This window comes from Sander lucioperca, chromosome 3 (genome assembly GCF_008315115.2).
Source record: "Sander lucioperca isolate FBNREF2018 chromosome 3, SLUC_FBN_1.2, whole genome shotgun sequence".
NCBI lineage: Eukaryota > Metazoa > Chordata > Actinopteri > Perciformes > Percidae > Sander > Sander lucioperca.
The window spans coordinates 14,101,729-14,122,052 of NC_050175.1; the positions used below are offsets into that span (position 1 = coordinate 14,101,729).

Here is a 20,324-nt window from a genome sequence, read left to right on the forward strand (position 1 = left end):
TGGATATCATTCAAATAAAAAATAATTTGCCTTCACTGTTATTTTGCTTTGAATTTTTCTAGTTTTGTCTAGTTTCTCAGATCTCAAAACTTAATTTCTTATCCAAAATATTTTCAAATTCAGATTTGTCATAAACCAAAGCATTAGACACATTTGCATTTTGACCTAATGATGGTGGTGGATGAAAAGTTAAGGGATTAGCAAAGTTATTACAATGCATTCTGAGAGCTACCTGCTGGTGGGAAAGCACAGTTTACTCAAAATTTCAATCAAATAAGGCCTGGTTCAGACAATGTCACCAGGACTCTCACTGAGAACAAAAATGTTCTCTTGTTTTGTTGCATATCTTTGTCCCAATGCTGTTAGCTCTCTCATGTAGTATAACATCTGAAATGATGACTCATTGTACAAACAAAGGGACAAACATTGTTCTTCTTTGTTCTGTTTAAGATTTTTTTTATATCTCATTGCTTAAAAAAAGTCACTTCTGTCTGTTACAAAATATCAAATTGCTTAACCTCAGAATAGACAGCACAGACACTAACACTTACATAAGAACAAGGATGGGATAGATTCCTGTTCTGTAATGTTGCAATCCCAGAGTCTGAGTCATCTTTTAACCACTCTACTCCTCCTGTTTGGTTTTGTATTTGTTGGGACCGTATAGGTAATATGTGGGTGAGATCTGTGGTTGTGTTCTTCCCTGTCTAAAGCTCAGGCTTTTGGTCAGTTCTGATGCTGCTTGGCTTGAGAATGCTGCAGCCAGGTGGTGACCCTGCATGCAGTACCTGGCACACAGCAAAGTGCGTGGAGGTGCGGCCAAATCCCTGAGTCTGAGAGCTGCCCACACTGGCCAATCTGCCATCAGAGAGAATGAGCAGTAGACACAGTCACTGATACAAACAGCCTGGCAGGAATATAAAAAGCTAATTTTTGATTTGTGTTATACTTATACATACTTATTATAAAGGCAGTTTGTCATTTGGTGAATATTTCTATTATGATTCCCCAGTTGCGCCTTCACTTACTGATCAGGGAGGCTTTAAAGACAAATTTTCTGATCACATTTAGAAATGTAAGCTTAACAAACAAACATGTTTTTTATGCTTTATTTTTTAGCGTGTCATTTTCATTTTTGTATTTTATGTGAAAGGATCTGAATTGTGAAAAGTCTAAGCTCAATGCTTATATTTTTCTTAACCTTTATAAACCATTATAACCTTTATAAAAACTTTCATTTTCCAACAACATTATATTTTTGTCTGTTGTGAAATCTTACCAGTCTTTTTTTTTTTTTTTAGCAGTTTCATTGACAAGCGTTAGTTGAGTGCCAAGGCTGCTACCCTAACCCAGCAAGTATTTGCATTACTTCAATGTTCCGGTGAAGACTGACTGTGTCCCTAATGAGATGTGACTTCAGACAATAAATGTGGTTGAATGGATGCAAGGCGTGAGAGGATTCGTGGTCTTCAGTCTCTAAACTGACTTGCAAGACATATTAGGAGACAGTGACAAAAAGCAATTTCATACCTCCTGCTTCAGGTATCCAGTTACTTCCATATTGATAGGTCAGTTCACATTAAAAAACCTGCCCTGAATAAACATTTAAAAATCCATATTTAGGGCACATTTTTTAGCTAGACATTGTAATCGGTATTATCAATCACCAAGCAGCAAGCACACTTTTCTGCAGATCTGGAATCTTGTACTGACATACTGATTACTATCAAGGACAGTAAATGAAAAATGTCAATATTTCTGATTCTATTATCATAGTTAATTCAGGAAACAAAAGCAGAAGTATGTGAATCTGTTACACAATCAACTTTGCAAAGCTGTAAAATTCACATGAAATCAAATGTGAAACAGATATACAGGATCAGTTAAAAGCTGTGAGGTACTCCACACATATAAATAATACAGTCTAGCTGGTAAAGAAAGGCTACCATCTAGTCAGATAGTTGGTGGAGACCAAAACGGAGCCAAAACAACAGTGAATATTGGATTTATATGTCAGCCAAAAACACCATTCCAAATATCTTTTCTCTTTTCTTTGCTGAATTTGCATTGCAACTGTTTTTCCAACACACCATGAAATAAATTTATAAGGCAATAATATGTAAAAGCTGTGAGATTACCAGCTGGTCAGAGGGTTTTTCTGAACCCAAGTTATTAATGCCCTTGCATTAACCCCCCTTTCATCCCAGCTTTGTTTATGAATAAACGATTATTGACACACTCAGCAACCCAGAAAGAATGCCTGAAAATCCTGTTGCACAATATGTCTAAAAACACCTCAAGCTGTGGGCAGCTCTGGAAGCTGCTTTCTGATTGGTCACAGTTTCATGGGTTTGAATCCCCTTCATGACCTTTGTCAAATGTCATCACTGCTCTGTTTCTCCAATCTTCTGCGTCGCTTTCCATTTTATACCATCTATAAAAGTAGGCCATAAAAATAATCTTTACTATCAGTGCCAGTCAGAGAGGAGAATCACCACCTCATTACCATGCCTGTTTGAGGGGCTGATTATGGGATGGAAGGAGCCCAGCAACAGAGCTGAGCCTGGGGCGTCCTGGTGGCTCAGTCTGCTAATGGCTGCATGGGGTTGAATTGCAGCTCATTCCACACTGTTGCATCTCTTTCCCTTCACTTCGCTGCCACTCTTTACTGTACCTGGCACCAAAAAAGGGGAAAAATAAATGAGATATGCTTATGTAAAAATGGTGGATTGTCCTCTCTTCTTTTTAATAAAAAGATCAAAAACCTGGTTGAAGTGAGCAACAAGAGCAGTTGAAGCTCACTCAATTATGCCCTGTTACCTCCCTGGATCCTTTTAATGATACCACTGTGAAACACCCTGTGATGAAATACACCATTGTGTGTGTCCTCGCCCCAATATGGTAATCCAGGATTAATTATGGGCCAACCCTAATGAGTATCTCTCTAGCCCTCTTAGATATGTAAATAAATGTACTAGCAGTGGACTCTGTGCTCTCTGTGTTCTATAAAAGAGGCAGGGAAGGGCAGAAAGAGACAAGGACAAAGGTTTAGTGGCCATAGATTATTTAAAATTATATCATTGCTGGAATTAATCCAGGTCTATTCTCACTAGGTCAAGGGAGTGAATGTTTAGTGATGCCTAGAAATCAGTGTGTACTTAAGTAAATGTAACTTGAGGGAATTTCACCTGTGGGAGTAAATACGGAACCCTGCCAAGAGCTGAGATTATTTTAAAAATATTAGCACACACTGTACAAGTTATGATAAACTGACCCATCTGATATGGCTGTTGCCTTACTGCTCACCATCAGTGGCTACCTGTCTCCCTGAAGCATGGGTGAAGAATTGCTTCACCACCCATGCTTAATTAGACAGGAAGTGTAAATATGGGCAGAGCCAGAGGAAGTGTGCTCTTGTAACACTTTCATCCTCTTAACTTGAAAGGTGAGGGACAAAGAGAGAGAGAGAGCGAGAGAGAGAGAGAGAGAGAGAGAGAGAGAGGGAGAGAGAGAGAGAGAGAGCGAGAGAGAGAGAGAGAGAGAGAGGGAGAGAGAGAGATTTGTGGTGGGAAAGATTTTCTTCTGCTTTGTACTCTACCACAAAGAAGAAAATATGCTGTGTTAAGACGACAACCCCTCAGACACTTATTCAGTTTTAAAAGGGGTCATTAGGGATGTATTGTATTGTAGCTGATGTAGGGCCAGTTACATAATATGTATTGATGCAGCGTATATTATATATAAAGTTAATAAAACTAAGGATTACTGAAAGTCAAAAGCCCCAAGATAGAAAAAGTTAAACTACTCACTACTCAGCAGTGCTGAAACAACATCTGAATATTTTCAAATTCAACAATGTAAACATACACTATTATAAGTAAATGCTCTCGATTCAAAATCTATTTGAGTAAAAGGACAAAGATGGGGAACACTCTACTGGGTGAGCTATAGCTACAGTTGGTAAATTTACTGTATGAACTATATTGTAAACATCTCTTTTATTTGTCTTATTTATTAACCCCACGGTGTGAAAAGGTAATATGAATTAAATAAAGTAAACCCCTGCTCCCTAGGGATAAGATTATTGATTATTGATTGATTGAAGTGCAAGAAACGTTCTAAAGAAGTAGAAAACAGGTAAATAACTTTCATAAATGAATAAAAACACTAAATAATAACTTAAGTAAGAACATTCAAAAGCAATACATGATATACAGTAAGCCCTTGACACAATTGGTGTTATTATTGAATGAGTTTATCTTGATTCCTCATCCGAAAATAAGACTCTTTCCACATGTGGTTCAAGAAAACACTCCTCTCAGTGTGTGTGTGTGTGTGTGTGTGTGTGTGTGTGTGTGTGTGTGTGTGTGTGTGTGTGTGTGTGTGTGTGTGTGTGTGTGTGTGTGTGTGTGTGTGTGTGTGTGTGTGTGTGTTTGTGTGTTTGTGTTGCTGTTGTTGGTCTACAGGGCCTGATAATACGTGTATCTGCTTCGGGATTCTCCACATGAAGAAGCTGCGTCTCTGTGGCTCCCGGAGTTTCTGTCCAAGGTGCTGAAATCTGCTGCTCCGGGGACGGCTCACGTGACTGCGCTTCCTCCCTCTGTGAGAACAGAACAGGATGCTGTGTGTGCGCGTGTGTAGGCTATGCACGGGGACACCTCAGTCCTGATCATGAGCGATTCGGGCTCACGCGGAAGGCTTCTCTAAGACGGCGTCGGGGGTTGTTGTAGTATGCTCGCAGCGTGGAATTACTGCATTTGAATGCGTAACTTTGACTATACTGTATGTGCATCCTTTTCTTCTTCTTTTGTATTTCTTTCGCCGTTGCAGGCATTAGTGTGGCAACTGTGGATGGGCACACGGGAGTGGGCTGCTGCCCACCAAGTCTGACTGTGTTTCGGAGGTGCTGAGAAGAAGAACATGTAAGAGTCCGCAGGCATCCCCGCAGATCCTCTCGGATTCACAGCCAAAATGCAGAAAGGTTTGAGACTCAATGATGGCCACATCACCTATCTGGCTCTTTTGGCCAAGAAGGATGGGACGAGGCGAGGTTGCCTGAGTAAGAAAAGCTCAGACAACACAAAATGGCATTCAAAGTGGTTCGCTTTGTTGCAGAATATGCTATTTTATTTTGAGAACGACTCCAGCTCACGCCCCTCCGGACTGTACCTGTTGGAGGGATGTGTTTGTGACAGGGCACCGTCACCGAAACCATCTCTCTCAGCGAAGGAATGCTTAGAGAAGCAGGTAAGATATCGATCGCACGGGGAGCTCCCATAAGTCTGACAGACTGACACTGTTAATGTAAATCCGTCTCACTGAACGGACGCACTCATCATTGCTGCCTGTTGTGTTTCTCCTGATGGGAGAAACTTGCTTTCATCAATGTGGCTCTCAGTGAAAGCAACAATTACAAGAGGAGGTATTCTGTATGTGCAGCAAAATCGCAAACGACACAGTTGCTGTTTTTATCCCAACATCTAGCCAATTTATTACGCAAACAATGTCCCAGAGATGTTCACATGACGTTCGGTGTTACGTAATGGCGTCATTAACTGATTGATTTTCTTGATTCGGCACTAAAATAGCCTCACAGCATGCCTCAAAGGTAACCCGTCAAAATACAAAAAAAATACTGTGGTTTAAAGTTGACAGGATAAATGCAATTGTCTGTGAAACTTTGCAAACACGAGAACTATTTACTTTTGTCCATTTCCTTTCACTTATCATCCTAATATTGGTTGCAGCACTTTTTTTATTTTTTTTTTTACATAAGATAATGTATTTTTAGACATCAGGAGTAGCCTAAACTTAAAACAGACTCCAAACTTTGCAGGTTGCCATCTTGCGGAGGAGAGCTGCCCTCTTCCCTGTCGTTTTGACGTATTGATTTAATTCCTTGTCTTGATATTAATAGCATCCTACCTTGGCAACTGCTCTCCCCGGTTCATAGCGGCTTGGTTCATTTGATAGCTCTCTCATTATCACGGGCTTGTTAACGACAGCCATCAATGAAACCCAAACGATGTCCAATGTATCATTTTGTTTCTCAGTACATCCCCCATTTGTTTTAATTCCTCTGGCATTTAGTGCCATGGATGTGTGATGGCTACAGTTTCCTCAGTTTTGTTTGTTTTTTTAATGCCAGTGTGACAGGGTCAGAAATAATCTCAGTAAAAGCAGGGAGAGAAACAGTTTTGAGGGGTTAGGAAGGCTGCTGCTCGAAGGAATAAACCTTGTGGCATAAAAGCATTTAAGAGGCAGAAAAGTGGTCAAGCTGCTGTGAGCTATGACTGCAGTCACCTTCTGAAATCTGCTCTGCCAGCTGCAGTCTTTTTCTGCAGCAGAGCCCATAAAGAACTGAAGTCAAAAGTCAAAGTGATTAGTAATTTTATCTTTTCAGTCCTCATAATCTTCATTTATAAGGCAAACGCTGTTTTCCACCAATTCCATTAACATGTGAAATGTGCCAGTTATTTTCCTTTCGAGTGTATGTATGTGTTTTCACTAGAATGTAGGAAAACCTGGACTTTAGGCCTCACAGACAGGTTACACTTTATATTCACACTATATACCATGCCTGTAAAACAAAACTGATACAACCAATAAAAGGCAACAAAGTTTCATTTTGTAAACTCACACACCATGTTTGTTTCATGGCATTGGAGTGTTTTGTCTTTCTTTGATTATCTTTTTTGGCCTTTTATGGATGCAACAGAGGACCCTGGCCACACAGGAACTGGGTACGTTGTAGTTCATGATCAGGAACATACCCCTTAACCCCTAGGCCATCATAGATTTGGAAAGACAAACAGACTAATATGGGTGCTCACATTATTGTGTTTCATAGGTGTTCAGAGTAGGTTTATTTTCCAAAACTTGTTTAAATTAATTTTCAGTGCAATATTAAGGTACACCTTAAAATCTGTTCAGTTTTAGACAACTAGAACTTAGATTCTGTAGAAGAAAATGTCAATGTACTGAGTGCTACAATACATCGTCAACTTCTACCTGGATATGACCAAAATCATATCAAAAATTTCATATCTATCCTAACCTATGTTGATTGAACATGCACCATGCGTTGGCAGTTCTTATTTAATATTAATAGCTAAAATATCTCTATTTAAAACGTTGTATAATGATATTTGCATGAACAGAATTTGGATGCTATACTGTCAGACTAAACCTTTAACTTTACACATTCTTGAATCTGTTGAATTATTATATGCTTCTCAGTTATGGCAATTTACCATCTTACTGTAGGTTGTCTGGTTAGGAACCCAATCTTGAGTTATAATATCTATATGTCTGAAGACTGTACAAATGACAAATAAAGGATAGACGCAGCATAAATTCATTATAAGTGACTATTGTGCGGTGGCTCCTGCAGGTTTTGTATGTGTCTGTTTTCATTAGCTGTACCTGGTGTCGCTGTCCATGGTACTGAACTCTGCTGTCACGTCATGTTCTTCAAACACTTGCTCTCTGCTCTTTGTTGGCAGAGCTGTCAGGATTAGTATCAGTGTCACCAAGAGGGCGCCATACAGATGTGCCAGCAGAAGCTTGACGATTCAGAACAAGTTTATTTTACCCTAGACATCTTTTTTTTTCTGTAACAGAGTCAAATTTAGGTTTTTGGGATTACAGTCCTCAGCAGGAAAAAAAACACTTGTGGTTTGTCATTTTCCTAAAAAGCAATATTTTGCAGTCATGTAAAATTTAATTACCTAGACTTTTTTCTTTTTTACCAAGTAGTTTTAATTGCCTAAAATTTACCAGACCATACCGTCATATGGATTGTTTTGGAAGGCACTAAACGACCAACTTTGTCGTTTAGTTATGAGAACTTGTTGGTCACTCTCATAGCGTAAACTATTAAACTTAAAGAACTGCTCACCGTCAAGCCTATTTACTTAAACCGTGTTAGGACAAGAGCTCTATACTGGGGATAAAAAATGGACTGAGTGACATCTATGATGACAGCTGTTTGTGCAGGCTGCTCCAGTGAATTTATTTCAACAGTGAATTAAATGAATTTGAAAGCCTTCAATTAGCATATCACAGTCTTCTGTTCAGCACGTGTCCCTTTACATAATATGTGTCAGGAATAAATTCTCTCAGTATGTGTTTTTTGAGTGGGGGTTTGAAATTTTGTGCACACATATATACAATTTGGATGTGTATTTTGCACAAATACGTGCTTTTCATGTGTGAGAGTGTGCAGTCAATCATGCCAGTGTACATGTCTGTATGTCTCCACACATCTGGACATCTTGCAGGACTCGTGCGTGCATGGCTTGAAGTCTGTATTTGCCTCACTGTGTCCTCCTGCATACGCCGATGTTGATCTATAAAAGGTGAAATGAGGACAGAAAGATGCTCCAGGTGTCTGAGGGCATACAGATTTCCTTTTCACTTTCCCCACTCTGGAAAAACAAATAATGACACTCGAGTCAATGAGCAGACTGTAGAGGTCTGAGATTTCTGACATAAACCTGTTACATATGCAGATTCCTGTTGAGTGTGTCAGTGGTGTGTGTGCATGTAGTCTGTGTGTGTGTGTGTGTGTGTGTGTGTGTGTGTCTGTCTCTGTCTCTGTGTGTGTCTCTGTGTGTGTGTGTGTGTGTGTGTGTGTGTGTGTGTGTGTGTGTGTGTGTGTGTGTGTGTCAGAGCTGCAGGAGGAATGGCAGGGCGAGTACTGGATCTTATCTGTCTGTGACAGGGAGAGGGACAATGCAGCGAATAGATGCCAAGCCAACTGCCACCTTGCAGGGCTACAGCGCTTTTTATAGCTCTCATTCCTCAAGAAGGCAAAAGATCTTTCTCTCCCTCCCTCTCCGTCTGTCTCTCCATTCTCATTGTATTCTTTGGAGTGTTCTACTTTTTAAATGTTCTTATTCCCCATTTAGAAGGCGAGCTACGTTTAAGCCCACAGTTACTATGGCAACCCCTATTTGCATCTGAAAAAGTGCATTTGAAGGGGCCAACGAAATGTGCAACAACATGCCTCGGCATTGTGCTTCACTTAGCAAGTACAGCAAATATGGGCATATGAGAAATGTGAGGTGATGAGGGGTAGAGGAGGAGTGAAGTGGAAATGCTCGATATGGCTTTGCTTTAACAGTTTTATTTATTCCACTTATATACTGTATATATATTCATATTTTGTGACGTGTCTATTGTTTTGGGTGATTTTATGTAGATTTCTTTAAACCTTTTCATGAATGTATAGTATAATCTTTAAGTGTAGGTTATACAGCAAATAGTTTTATAAAACAGCATGACTATGGGCACTGTAAAGTAATCACAGTAATTCTCAACAATACGACTGAGTTTTGCCGGCAGGTAAACGGGGAACTGCTGGCGGGCACTCTTGCTGTTCATCTGCTTTGAAAATCGGCAAACCTTCCATTAAGTTACCAGCTTATGTTAGCGCTAGCTAGCTAGCTTTGGTTGGCAAGGTGCCAGCAAAAAGCTGAACAAGACATTTTTAGGGGACCAAAATGTTCCAAAGTTTAATTTTCTATTTGTTTTTTAAAATGGGACCATAATTTGATAACATGAACATATTGCTGTATTAAACTAGCGATTGAGACCAACCTCATTAGAAAAAATGTTTACTGAGGTAGTAAATCAAGTGAGAATTAGGGTCCATTTCTCATTGACTTCTTTAAAGGTGCTCTAAGCGATGTTGGGTGAGGTCACTTCTTGTTGACGTTCAAAGTATTGTCAAACAAAACGGAGGCTAGCTCGCCCCTCCCTCCTCCTCATCCCGTCCCCTCCCCCTCCCTTTCGCGCACTAATCCCCCAACCCCCACCACCAAATCCTTCTTGTCTGTTATTGGCTGGAACTCTGTTTGTTATGTTTCGTGGTGCAGGTTGGCACAGTTTGTTTTTGTTGCCGTTTGTGGAGCCTGGTCTGTCTACAGAGACCACATTTTTTTTACAGTGTGTTCAGGGGACAGGCAGCTAGCAGATAGTGAGGAGATGTTTGCTGTATGTGACAAAAAATGCTGTAGCCTAAAAAAACGCGTGACATCGCTTAGAGCACCTTTAATCTGACTTTTTTTGGAGTCAGTGGAGTCGCCCCCCTGCTGGAAATTAGATAGAATGCAGGGTTGAGGCACTTCTGCATTGGCTTTACATTTTAGACATACACATATGTATAATAGCAAAAAAGTTTAAAAGAAAAGAAAAGAACATTCTTTTGGACAATAATGGGCAAAAAGGATCAAAATGTGTTTTAGAGATAAAATTGGAAACCATTATTATCATAATGATTACATAAGTAAATGTGTTTAATCTTTTCTCTCTTCCAGGTGAAATTCAATAACTTTTGCTCATAGATTTTAAACAACAATTTACTATGGGCTACGATGTCTCACTTACCGTGAGATAATGTCTCTGTGGCAAAAAATTCTGGTGACTTGGAGCTAAATACAGCTGTCTAAAAGGCTTGACATACCAGTTCACAGAAAGCGGGAGATAGGAAGCACATTATTGACAAATGACCATTCTGCTGCTCATCAGGAAATATGGAACATTACTCCCCTTCACAAATGATTTGTTCTTGGCATTTGGGGGGGATGAAAAATCCAGTATATTAGATTTGTGCAGTTTTATTTACAATGCACAGTGTTATATAATTTGATGTGTTTCTACCACAAAATGCTGTACTATTATTGCAATGACCACCACTTTGTTGATTTGAGGATATTATCTGATAAGCCTATTAGAAAACAATTCCACATGCATTTGCCATAATTTCTATAACTGAACCTGTAAGGCTCACTGGAGATAATTGGTGAGGGAATAAAAACGGGTGAGGACGCAGAGGTGTTTGTCACTAAAGTGCAGCCAATGGGACAAAGCAAAACAAAACACGGCGTCAGGAGATGCTTCCACCAATTCAGCGGTGAGTTGCCAGGTTACAGGCAGAATGCACAGAGGCTGTATAATAAATCTCTCAAGACTTTTCTCTTCGGGTCTCTCTCCTACTCATTCACACATGGGCATGCATGTGTTTAAATATACAACTTTAATATCAACAAAATGCAGGTTTAAGAAAAAGGCGGTCAGTGATGACGAATCGTGAAAGGTTTTCCCTTCCATAGGTTTTCCTGCAGATCATCAAATACACATTGTACTGTACATATCGAAAGTGTTTTAGTGAAAGATGTACATCACTAAATCCTTCAATATATTCTGATTGTCTCATTATATGCTGAACAAATCTTTGACTCTTTCCATCATGTCGATTTTCAGTACTACTTTACGGTCACATTCAATCATGACAACCAAAAGGCTTTGGAGCTGCGCACGGAGGACGTCAAGGACTGTGATGAGTGGGTGGCTGCCATCATACAGGCCAGGTACTTCTCACACATGACCTCTCACCTACATACACACATTTAGCCAAGGATGTTCTAAGGATGAAGATTTTATTAAGAATGTATGTGTGTGTGTGTGTGTGTGTGTGTGTGTGTGTGTGTGTGTGTGTGTGTGTGTATCCTGTTATGTAGGAAATTGAAAGGGTTTTTAGAGCTTATCGGGTTGAAAAACTGTACTAACCCATAGATTAGCGTGTCATTTTTAAATTTATTGAAAGGCATTAAAATCATCAAAACTGGAGATACAATGTTTCCCCTTAAAAGCATCAAAATGGTTTTATCTGCTACGGCATACATATCGGCCCTGGATATCACTTGTTCTGTGTTCCCCCATTGAAAAACAAAAATCAGAAACCAATAGAAAAACATATGTATTTTATGTTTTTTGGTTTCATAGTGGCTCCTCCTAGTTTTAATTCGACAGAATATCTGATATCCGTCTACATAGATGGGGAGTTTATTTCGATACAGCCAATCAAATCGTGCATAAACCAGTGACACGGTGTCAGACAGCAGCTACACAACACAAGAGCCACAGAACAACAACCACATTAGTTTTCCTGCTGCAGTTTCCTTCTAACTTACAAACAAACATTCACCATGGAAACCTGCACTGCTAACGTCAGTGTGCGTACTAGCTAGCTAATTAGCTAGTTTATGTGTAATATAAAAACACACATTTTGAGTGCAAGGAATCAAACAATTAACGTATTGCATTACTGTAAATATTCTGTAACTACATCAACCTATAAACACTCTACATATTCTTTCAATTCCTTCTAAATCAATGAATCATGTAAATTACAGTAGTTTTACATATGAACTTTAATTGTTGCATGCTAATTAGTCAACATCAATAAGCTGCATTTAGGCTCCAATATTGGAAATTGGTCAACATATTTCCTTCTGTGTTGCCACCCCTAGAACCCATGCTGCTAGCGTGACGTGTTAGCTTCAAAAGTCTCATTAAGCTGACTAGGATGCTAAGGACTACAACCGAATGTAAACAACCACGATGTCCTCTCCTATATATTCTGCCAGGCTTCAGATTGTCACTCAAATCCCTGTAGGATCACAGATCTGAGAATAGAGTTACAAAAGTTTGTAAATGTCCCCTTAAGATTCAGAGACAAATAAGGATCATGAAAGCCAAGTGATACAATCACTCTAAATGTCAGCATGTAATACACAGCAGGGCAATGAAGATCTGTATTTGCATATCATTATAGTGTTTTTATAAAGGTTTCTGATGTCCTATTCTAATGCTTTGAGTTTCTTTTTTACCACTTATTTATTTCAGCACATTCCACTTTAACGAGCTGTTTACTAAAACTAACTAAAACCCTTTTGTTCAACTGGGTAATGCTCAGCATTATTGCTTATGCAGAAGCAGCTTTTGCACATGGTTTGCTAAGCCCGTAAGTATTTGAAGAATTGGTTGTGTAAGTGCCTGTGCTTGGTGCGGACGTAAGGTCTGTGGTTCATACATATGTCGTTTAGAAGTCTGCTTTTGCTTTGATAAGGCAATGGAGAGCCCATGAAACATACGTTAATGAGGTCCTTACAATGTCTGTGTGTGTGTCTGTACAGTTACAGGAACCTAGCTACAGAGCATGAGACCCTCATGCAGAAGTATCTTCATCTACTCCAAATAGTGGAGACGGAGAAAACGGTTGCCAAGCAACTTCGACAACAGATAGAGGATGGGGAAATCGAGATAGAGCGGCTAAAATCAGAGGTAACCTGTATTGTAATTTCATGCTAGTAATACCTGTGAGTGTATGTTTTGTGTTACTGTATGCACACAGTGGAGAGACAGAGAGAGTAAAGATGGAAGTGAAAGTAGTCAGGCACAGAGTATAAAGACAGAAAGGGCAATGGACAAAGGTCAAGACCCAGATTCCAAACCACAATTTTGTGAGTTCATGGCGAGCATCACAGCTTGCAGCACCCCCGGGATGTCCTTGTTAGAGGCTCTGCAATACTGTGGAGTGTTTTGTATCCTAATTATTCAGTCTAAACTAGATCAAATGCACCTCTCTTGAATGTGCTAATGGCTATCTCCAATTGAATTGAATGTTTTCAATATGCATGAATCAACTTCTATTGTACCTGATCATTCATTCTGCAGCCGGCACCACAGAATGATAATGAACTGTCTCACTTTTCATGGCTAAAACATGTAGGCCTAGTAGTAATGGATTTTGGGTTGTTTTGTTCAATTTCAGTCCTTTATTATTTAAAAGCTGTTTTTCTCTGGTCTATTCCTATTCACATAATGTGTCAGTCTAATGGAGAGTAAATGAAACAGGGTTGAATAAAATAACTTTGATGCAGCTGGTACAGTGTGTTCATACATGAATTCTTTGAAACCAGTGAACGGACGGTAACAAAGTTGCACAAAAACCAAGTAAAGAAAATACTCTGAATAAAGCATTCATAATCATAATAAAAACACAGAGTGCAGTGAGAGAATATGATATGAACCAAGATTACGAGTAGGATTATAGCTGCATACAGTGTGAGGTACTCGTCTCTGCCCACTCAGTCAATGCAATGTTCGATTTGTGTTGGGTTTCAGATCGCTGGACTGCTCAAGGACAATGAAAAGATCCAGTCAAATCCAGAGGTACCTCCCAGTGAAGATGACACCGAGATTAAGAAGATCAAAAAGGTGAGATCTGACTGCTTTGGTGCTGTGCAGTTTTAAAGGAGAAAGCCCTACTCTTCATTCTTTATCAAGAAAAAATGCAAAGAAGAAGACCAAGTAGGAAGGAGGGAGAGAAAGTTTGACCTGTTCCAGCAGGGATACGTATGGTTTCTGAAACAACTACATCATCTCTGGGCACCTGCAGGTTTAATTTTAACCTTCATTTATTCAGGGAAGCTCACACTCACATTTACAGCAGGGAGCTCCTCATCCACTACAACCACCAGCTTGTTCTGTCTTCAGCTCTACTTAAGCAGCTGCCTGCTCCTTAATAAGGTTGGAGAGTTTGTAAAGTTTTGGAAAGCCAATTACTTTAAAGCTAAGGTGACAAACCTACATATTATTATCACCTAATTATGAAGTTCCCCTTTGCTCTGCAGAGCGTTTTAGTATCTTTGAGCTCAGTGTTTTAGTTTTTGCCGGGCCACACCTTTTCTGTATTGGTTCACTCTCAATGCTCAACAACCATTGTTTCCAGCTGCAGCAGGTAGCTGTATTCAAACATTTGCAAAGAAAACTCCTGCACACTATCTAACTTGCAAACATTATATAAAGTTTAATAGTAGGCAACGTTTCGGTACAAGACCATCTTCAGGCAAATGGTGTTACTCTCCGACGCACCTGTCTGAAGTTGTAGATGTGCAAAGTAGTTTTCTGAGCTGTATTCACACACCCAGTAACAAATAGATAGATAGATAAAGTTAGCAACTATCTGGAGGAACATTTACCAACTAAAGAAGGAGATATTGTTCTCAGGAGTTGGGGAGAACAGAGTTTAAAGGAGAATGAATATTGGACTTACATTTTTCAGGTCAGCAGAAACACAACTTTCTGCAGGATGTGTAAACAGACAACTGTTTGCAAGCACGTTCTCCGTTGCAACTTTATAAGGTAGTCATTGTGTCATCTTAGTGTTTACAGCTTGTTGTGCTGCCCCCAAGTGACCAAAAAAATCAATGAATGCCGCTAACACACCTTAAACCAGAACCAGCTTTAGCTTGTATTCATAGCAGTGACAGATATTGTCTTCAAGATATGGATCTGAGTCTGACTTAACTAAAGGTGTGCCTTCCTCTTCACTAAATCTTTACATTTACTACCAGGAAGGAATATTTACAGTGACAGGATATTATATATTATATCTAATAATGCTTAAAGGTCCAATGTGTAGGAATTTCTCCCATCTAGCATTGAGATCATATATCGCAACTATCTCGCACCACGCAGTTCAAAGTATGTATTACAGTCTCTTGCTCTTTTCAATATCCTTTTTCTTTTTCTGGGCGAAGAAGAAGTTCCTCCTGTTCCTGAAATTTGGATTTTGAATACGTGTTGTCCTCCATCTTTCCTTCTTCAAACTTGCCGGGGCCGGGAAGCTACGATACCCATTTGCAGCATTAGCAGCACCTGCGAGTTTATCATGTGACAGCGAAAACGCGAAAGGTGGAGCAGTATGTCCTGTATGTCCCTTACCGGCTAACATATTTGAAGATGGTGCATGAATATGGAGCGTCTACCCCAGTTCATGCAAATGCAAATGTAAATTTCAAGCCAAAAGGAATACTTAGAATTGATGGTGGTGGTAAATATTCATGAAAAAGGACAAGTTTGTGAACGGGAAACACAGATTTTGATAATGAACAACTAAACACATTACACACTGGACCTTTAATGTAAACAATGCTATTTGTCTTAAATAGTTAATGAGCTAAATACATAAACTAAATTAAACACGAAAACGTTATGTGACTATTGGAATCCACTTTCCCAGATCACTTATTTTCAATGTAATTCTGTACAGTATATTAACATATCATGGCTGTCCTAAAATTAGGTATCTCCAAATGTTTACCAAAGGTGCATACTAAGTTGGAGGACTAAATACTTTTTTTGTGTGTATAAGCACACATACATACAAAAGGTAGCTTAACTTTTGTGTGCTAACCTTTTTTTATGACAGGTCCAGAGTTTCCTGCGAGGTTGGATTTGCCGCAGGAAGTGGAAAACCATCATCCAGGACTACATCCGTTCACCCCACGCTGAAAGCATGAGGAAGAGGAACCAGGTGGTGTTTAGCATGCTGGAGGCCGAGGCTGAATATGTCCAGCAACTCCACATCCTGGTCAACAACTTCCTGCGGCCGCTCCGCATGGCCGCCAGCTCCAAGAAGCCGCCCATTACTCACGATGATGTCAGCAGCATCTTCCTTAACAGGTGGCTGGTGGTGAGACTGGTTGTGATTGTGGTGTGACTCGGCGCAGGGGGAGCTGCCAACAGTTGTGAACAAGAGAGGGAGAACACTAGAACAAAAGCTGATGACCACCATTTTGCTTATTTGTTTTATCAGTGAGACCATCATGTTCCTCCATCAGATCTTCTACCAGGGCCTGAAGGCCCGGATAGCCAGCTGGCCGACACTGGTGCTGGGTAAGAGCACAGTTCAACATTAAATCGCACATAAAAAACAAAGATATTGCAGTCTTTTTGAGATCTACCTGTGAGACTTTTGCCACCATCTATATATATATATATATATATATATATATATATATATATATATATATATATATGTGTGTACACCAGTATAATGGAGGATGGCTTGTGGCACTCATAGCATGCAGAAATCATATTTAAAAAACTGAACAGAAAGTATTTTTCTTGAGAAAAATGTAAAAAAAAAAAGTTTTACAACTATAGAGCAACTGACTCTTTTTCATGGAGAATGATTTAAAAGAAGTAGCCTATGTTTTTAGCTCTTGCTCATTTGCTCTTTGTGTCTCTATCTTTGTTAGATAAAATATTTTATGATTTAGGAAATGTACTTTATGAATTAATTCAACAAAACATGTTGTATATATTCATGAAGATTTCTCTTTACAGCTGACCTATTTGACATCTTGCTGCCCATGCTGAACATCTACCAGGAGTTTGTGAGGAACCACCAGTACAGCCTGCAGATCCTGGCCCACTGCAAACAGAACCGAGACTTCGATAAGCTGCTGAAGCAGTATGAGGCCAAGCCCGACTGTGAGGAGAGGACACTGGAGACCTTTCTCACTTACCCCATGTTTCAGGTAAGAGTTCAGGGCTGCAGTATTATTACTCAGTCCTCACACAGTTTCATAAATTATTCTGTGGCACTTATTAAGCTTGTAAAGTACACAGTTTTATGTGTATACACTATACCTTACTTACAGCTCCACAGCTTAGTGCTCCAACAACCATGTGGTAAATATATTTATCATAGGCAGTACTGTACCTGAATTAACCAACCTTGGTTTAGCTGTAGGTAAACAGCAAGATTCATGTTAGTATTATAAATCAATCCAGAGCCTTCCTACAAATCTGATGTAACAACTGTGCTTTTCACATTTTCACATTTCTGACTTTGTATTCTTCTGGCTTGGTCTAAACTGGACCAGTAATTTCTGAAAGATGGCATTTAAGTATAAACTGTTGACTTTTAATTGTGGCTCCCTCGTCAGGGCAACAGTTGTAACATTAAACACCAAAGTGCATCAATGCATTATCTTTCCAACTTTTGTCTGTTATAAAAATGTTAATAATTATAAGAATTGCACCATTGTGTGATGTCCCCATAGAAATCTTAAGTAATGAGATGACATGCAAACAGTTGTAGCACTTTAACATAACAATTTGGGTTTTTTAAAGCTACATTATCAGCAGAACAATGCTGCTGAGAGTCATGTTTGAAGTTACGATATAAAAGAGTATGTTATGGTAATAAAGGAAATATAGTGTTTTATGGTGAAAAGTCAGCTTTTCACTTTTATGGTCAAAAGTGTCTAGCTCTCTGGTAAACGAGATGAGCTTTCTGTCTTTCAGGCTTCACGACCAACACATTTCCAGTCCAATGCCATTAGAGTCAAGATGCTTGACACTGCTTTTTAAAAAGCTTGAAATCTCTTGTGTACATGTTAACACTAAAATGTTAAAGATACCAATTTCAATAAGTGTGTCAAACTACTTTCTCTTTAATCTCTCAGATCCCTCGTTACATCCTGACGCTGCATGAGTTGCTGGCTCACACCCCCCATGAACATGTGGAGAGAAACAGTTTAGACTACGCTAAGTCAAAACTGGAGGAACTTTCCAGGTAAATCTACTTTCAGCCAATCAATCAAGCAATTGGAAATATATTGCATGTTGTGCTACATTATATGTTACAACTCAAAGAAACTAAGTGTGTATACATTAATACAGAGATGTCGATCAGATTCGTGTAGTGATTTTGTGCAGGGATACTCTTTTGTCAAGGAATTGAACATACAGCTTTAACTGTGAAGTACCTGAATTAATTCTGTACTTTCAGAATCATGCATGATGAGGTGAGTGAGACGGAGAACATCAGGAAGAACCTAGCTATTGAGCGGATGATTGTGGAGGGTTGTGAAGTTCTGCTGGACACCAGTCAGACATTTGTTAGGCAAGGTAAGTAAGCAAAAATAATGCATTACATTACTCGTGACTTTACTTGTGTTACTCAGCCCAGCTCTGTCAAAGGTACTTTTTTAAGATTATTTTTGGGGCATTCAGGCCTTTATTTTGCAGGACAGCTGAAGACATGAAAGGGGAAAGAGAGGGGGAATGACATGCAGCAAAGGGCCGCAGGTTGGAGTCAAACCCAGGCCCACTGCGTCGAGGAGTAAACCTCTATATATGGGCGCCCGCTCTACCAACTGAGCTATCTGGGCGCCCACACTTTACATTTTTTGTATTTAACATTTGGTAGAAATAGAAAACCAGATGCTGTGGTTTAACAAGCCTGACATTTTGGAGGGATTTACTGACCATCCAGCAGCTAGCTTAGCCTCGGTGACTGCACACAGCTTTCCAGAAGACCTGATATCAAAAGCACTTTTTGTATGTATGTCAGTAAGTTAACGCATCACTGTTGATACCGCTGTAGTCTCGCATTGCCAGACCTTACTCCACAGTGCTGTGGAATAAAGTCTGGCTACACCATGCAGTGTCTTCATGGAAACTGTTGCTTAACTGAGCATATAGGATGACTTAAACACAAATGCACAAATGTGTATTCTTAAATTGAAGAGCGATAAGCATGCTGACCACCCATGATTGACTTGTGCAAAACAATATACCCTAGGGGCAGTTAGTTGTCACACTGACAAAAGTAGGAATGTATTACAATTAAATTAGTATTCTTCTACATACATTAAATCATCATACTCACACATCTCTTCTGCAGCCTTTTCTGTTGTGATGCGTCACATGTACTCTCACCAAGATGTTCGACACCTTCCTCTATCTCTGCAGACGTGTAAACAATTATTGCTGATGCACACATCATTAAATTATTCCAATAAAAGGCTTTCACAGGTTAAACACTAATTATAAGATCAAGGTCGAAGACAAATTTTGTGTGTGTGTGTGTGTGTGTGTGTGTGTGTGTGTGTGTGTGTGTGTGTCTGTGCGTGCGTGTGCATGTGCGTGTATGCGTGATGCTGACACTTCACAGGTTCCCTGATCCAGGTCCCGATGAGCGAGAAAGGGAAGATCACGAGAGGCCGACTGGGCTCTCTGTCTCTGAAGAAAGAAGGCGAGAGACAGTGTTTCCTTTTCTCCAAACATCTCATCATTTGTACCCGAGGCTCCGGTGGAAAACTTCACATCACTAAGGTACAGTTGGATTGTAATCAAGAGGACCTGATACAAAATTTGCAACCCAATAAATTGAGATTGATAAATTCTTAAATTGTCCTATAAAATTAATCAAACCTTTTCTAAACTGATAGAACCTATTTCAAGCAATTTGGGAGTTTGGAATTAAGATTTCCAAATTTGAGGGGTGAGACATTGTTGACAACTGTCATGTAGCATCAGGCTTTCAAATTTGATATATCAGTAATTTGTGAGTGTATGTTCATTATCAAGCATGATAACATAATATACATCTCTTTAAATAAAAGTACACAATGAGGCATAGAATGACATGTAACATAAATTGATAATTATCAAGTATAATATGATATATACATAAAATAATAATCATCTAGTTTATCTTCTTTTCTCCAAAATATATTTTAGTCACATCTAATCAAATCATAACATTGACCCAGTTTTTAAATGACCCTGGTGTAGACATTAACAAAGTCAGTACCTTTTTCAGTAACATTTGTTAAGATTTCCTTAAAAGCATACAGACGCCTCCACAGTCTATGAGCTGGTATCAAACTGAC

General features: G+C 39.4%; 1 protein-coding gene across 3 annotated transcripts in view; it reads left to right on the top strand.

Annotated features, from left to right (window-relative positions):
• Window positions 1-4,508: 4,508 nt before the first annotated feature.
• The window catches only part of LOC116060454 (ras-specific guanine nucleotide-releasing factor 1-like), a 31,232-nt gene continuing 15,416 nt past the window's right edge, over window positions 4,509-20,324 (top strand). Inside the window, exons 1-10 of one of the 3 annotated variants that reach the window (XM_031314014.2) lie at window positions 4,509-5,247; window positions 11,269-11,375; window positions 12,984-13,131; window positions 13,975-14,067; window positions 16,064-16,317; window positions 16,451-16,530; window positions 16,984-17,177; window positions 18,111-18,220; window positions 18,437-18,555; window positions 19,604-19,764. In XM_031314014.2, coding sequence (XP_031169874.1) covers window positions 4,972-5,247; window positions 11,269-11,375; window positions 12,984-13,131; window positions 13,975-14,067; window positions 16,064-16,317; window positions 16,451-16,530; window positions 16,984-17,177; window positions 18,111-18,220; window positions 18,437-18,555; window positions 19,604-19,764 — 1,542 coding nt within the window. In that variant the 5' untranslated portion in view covers window positions 4,509-4,971. The other 2 variants (XM_035999326.1, XM_035999327.1) reach the window with 2 other exon arrangements.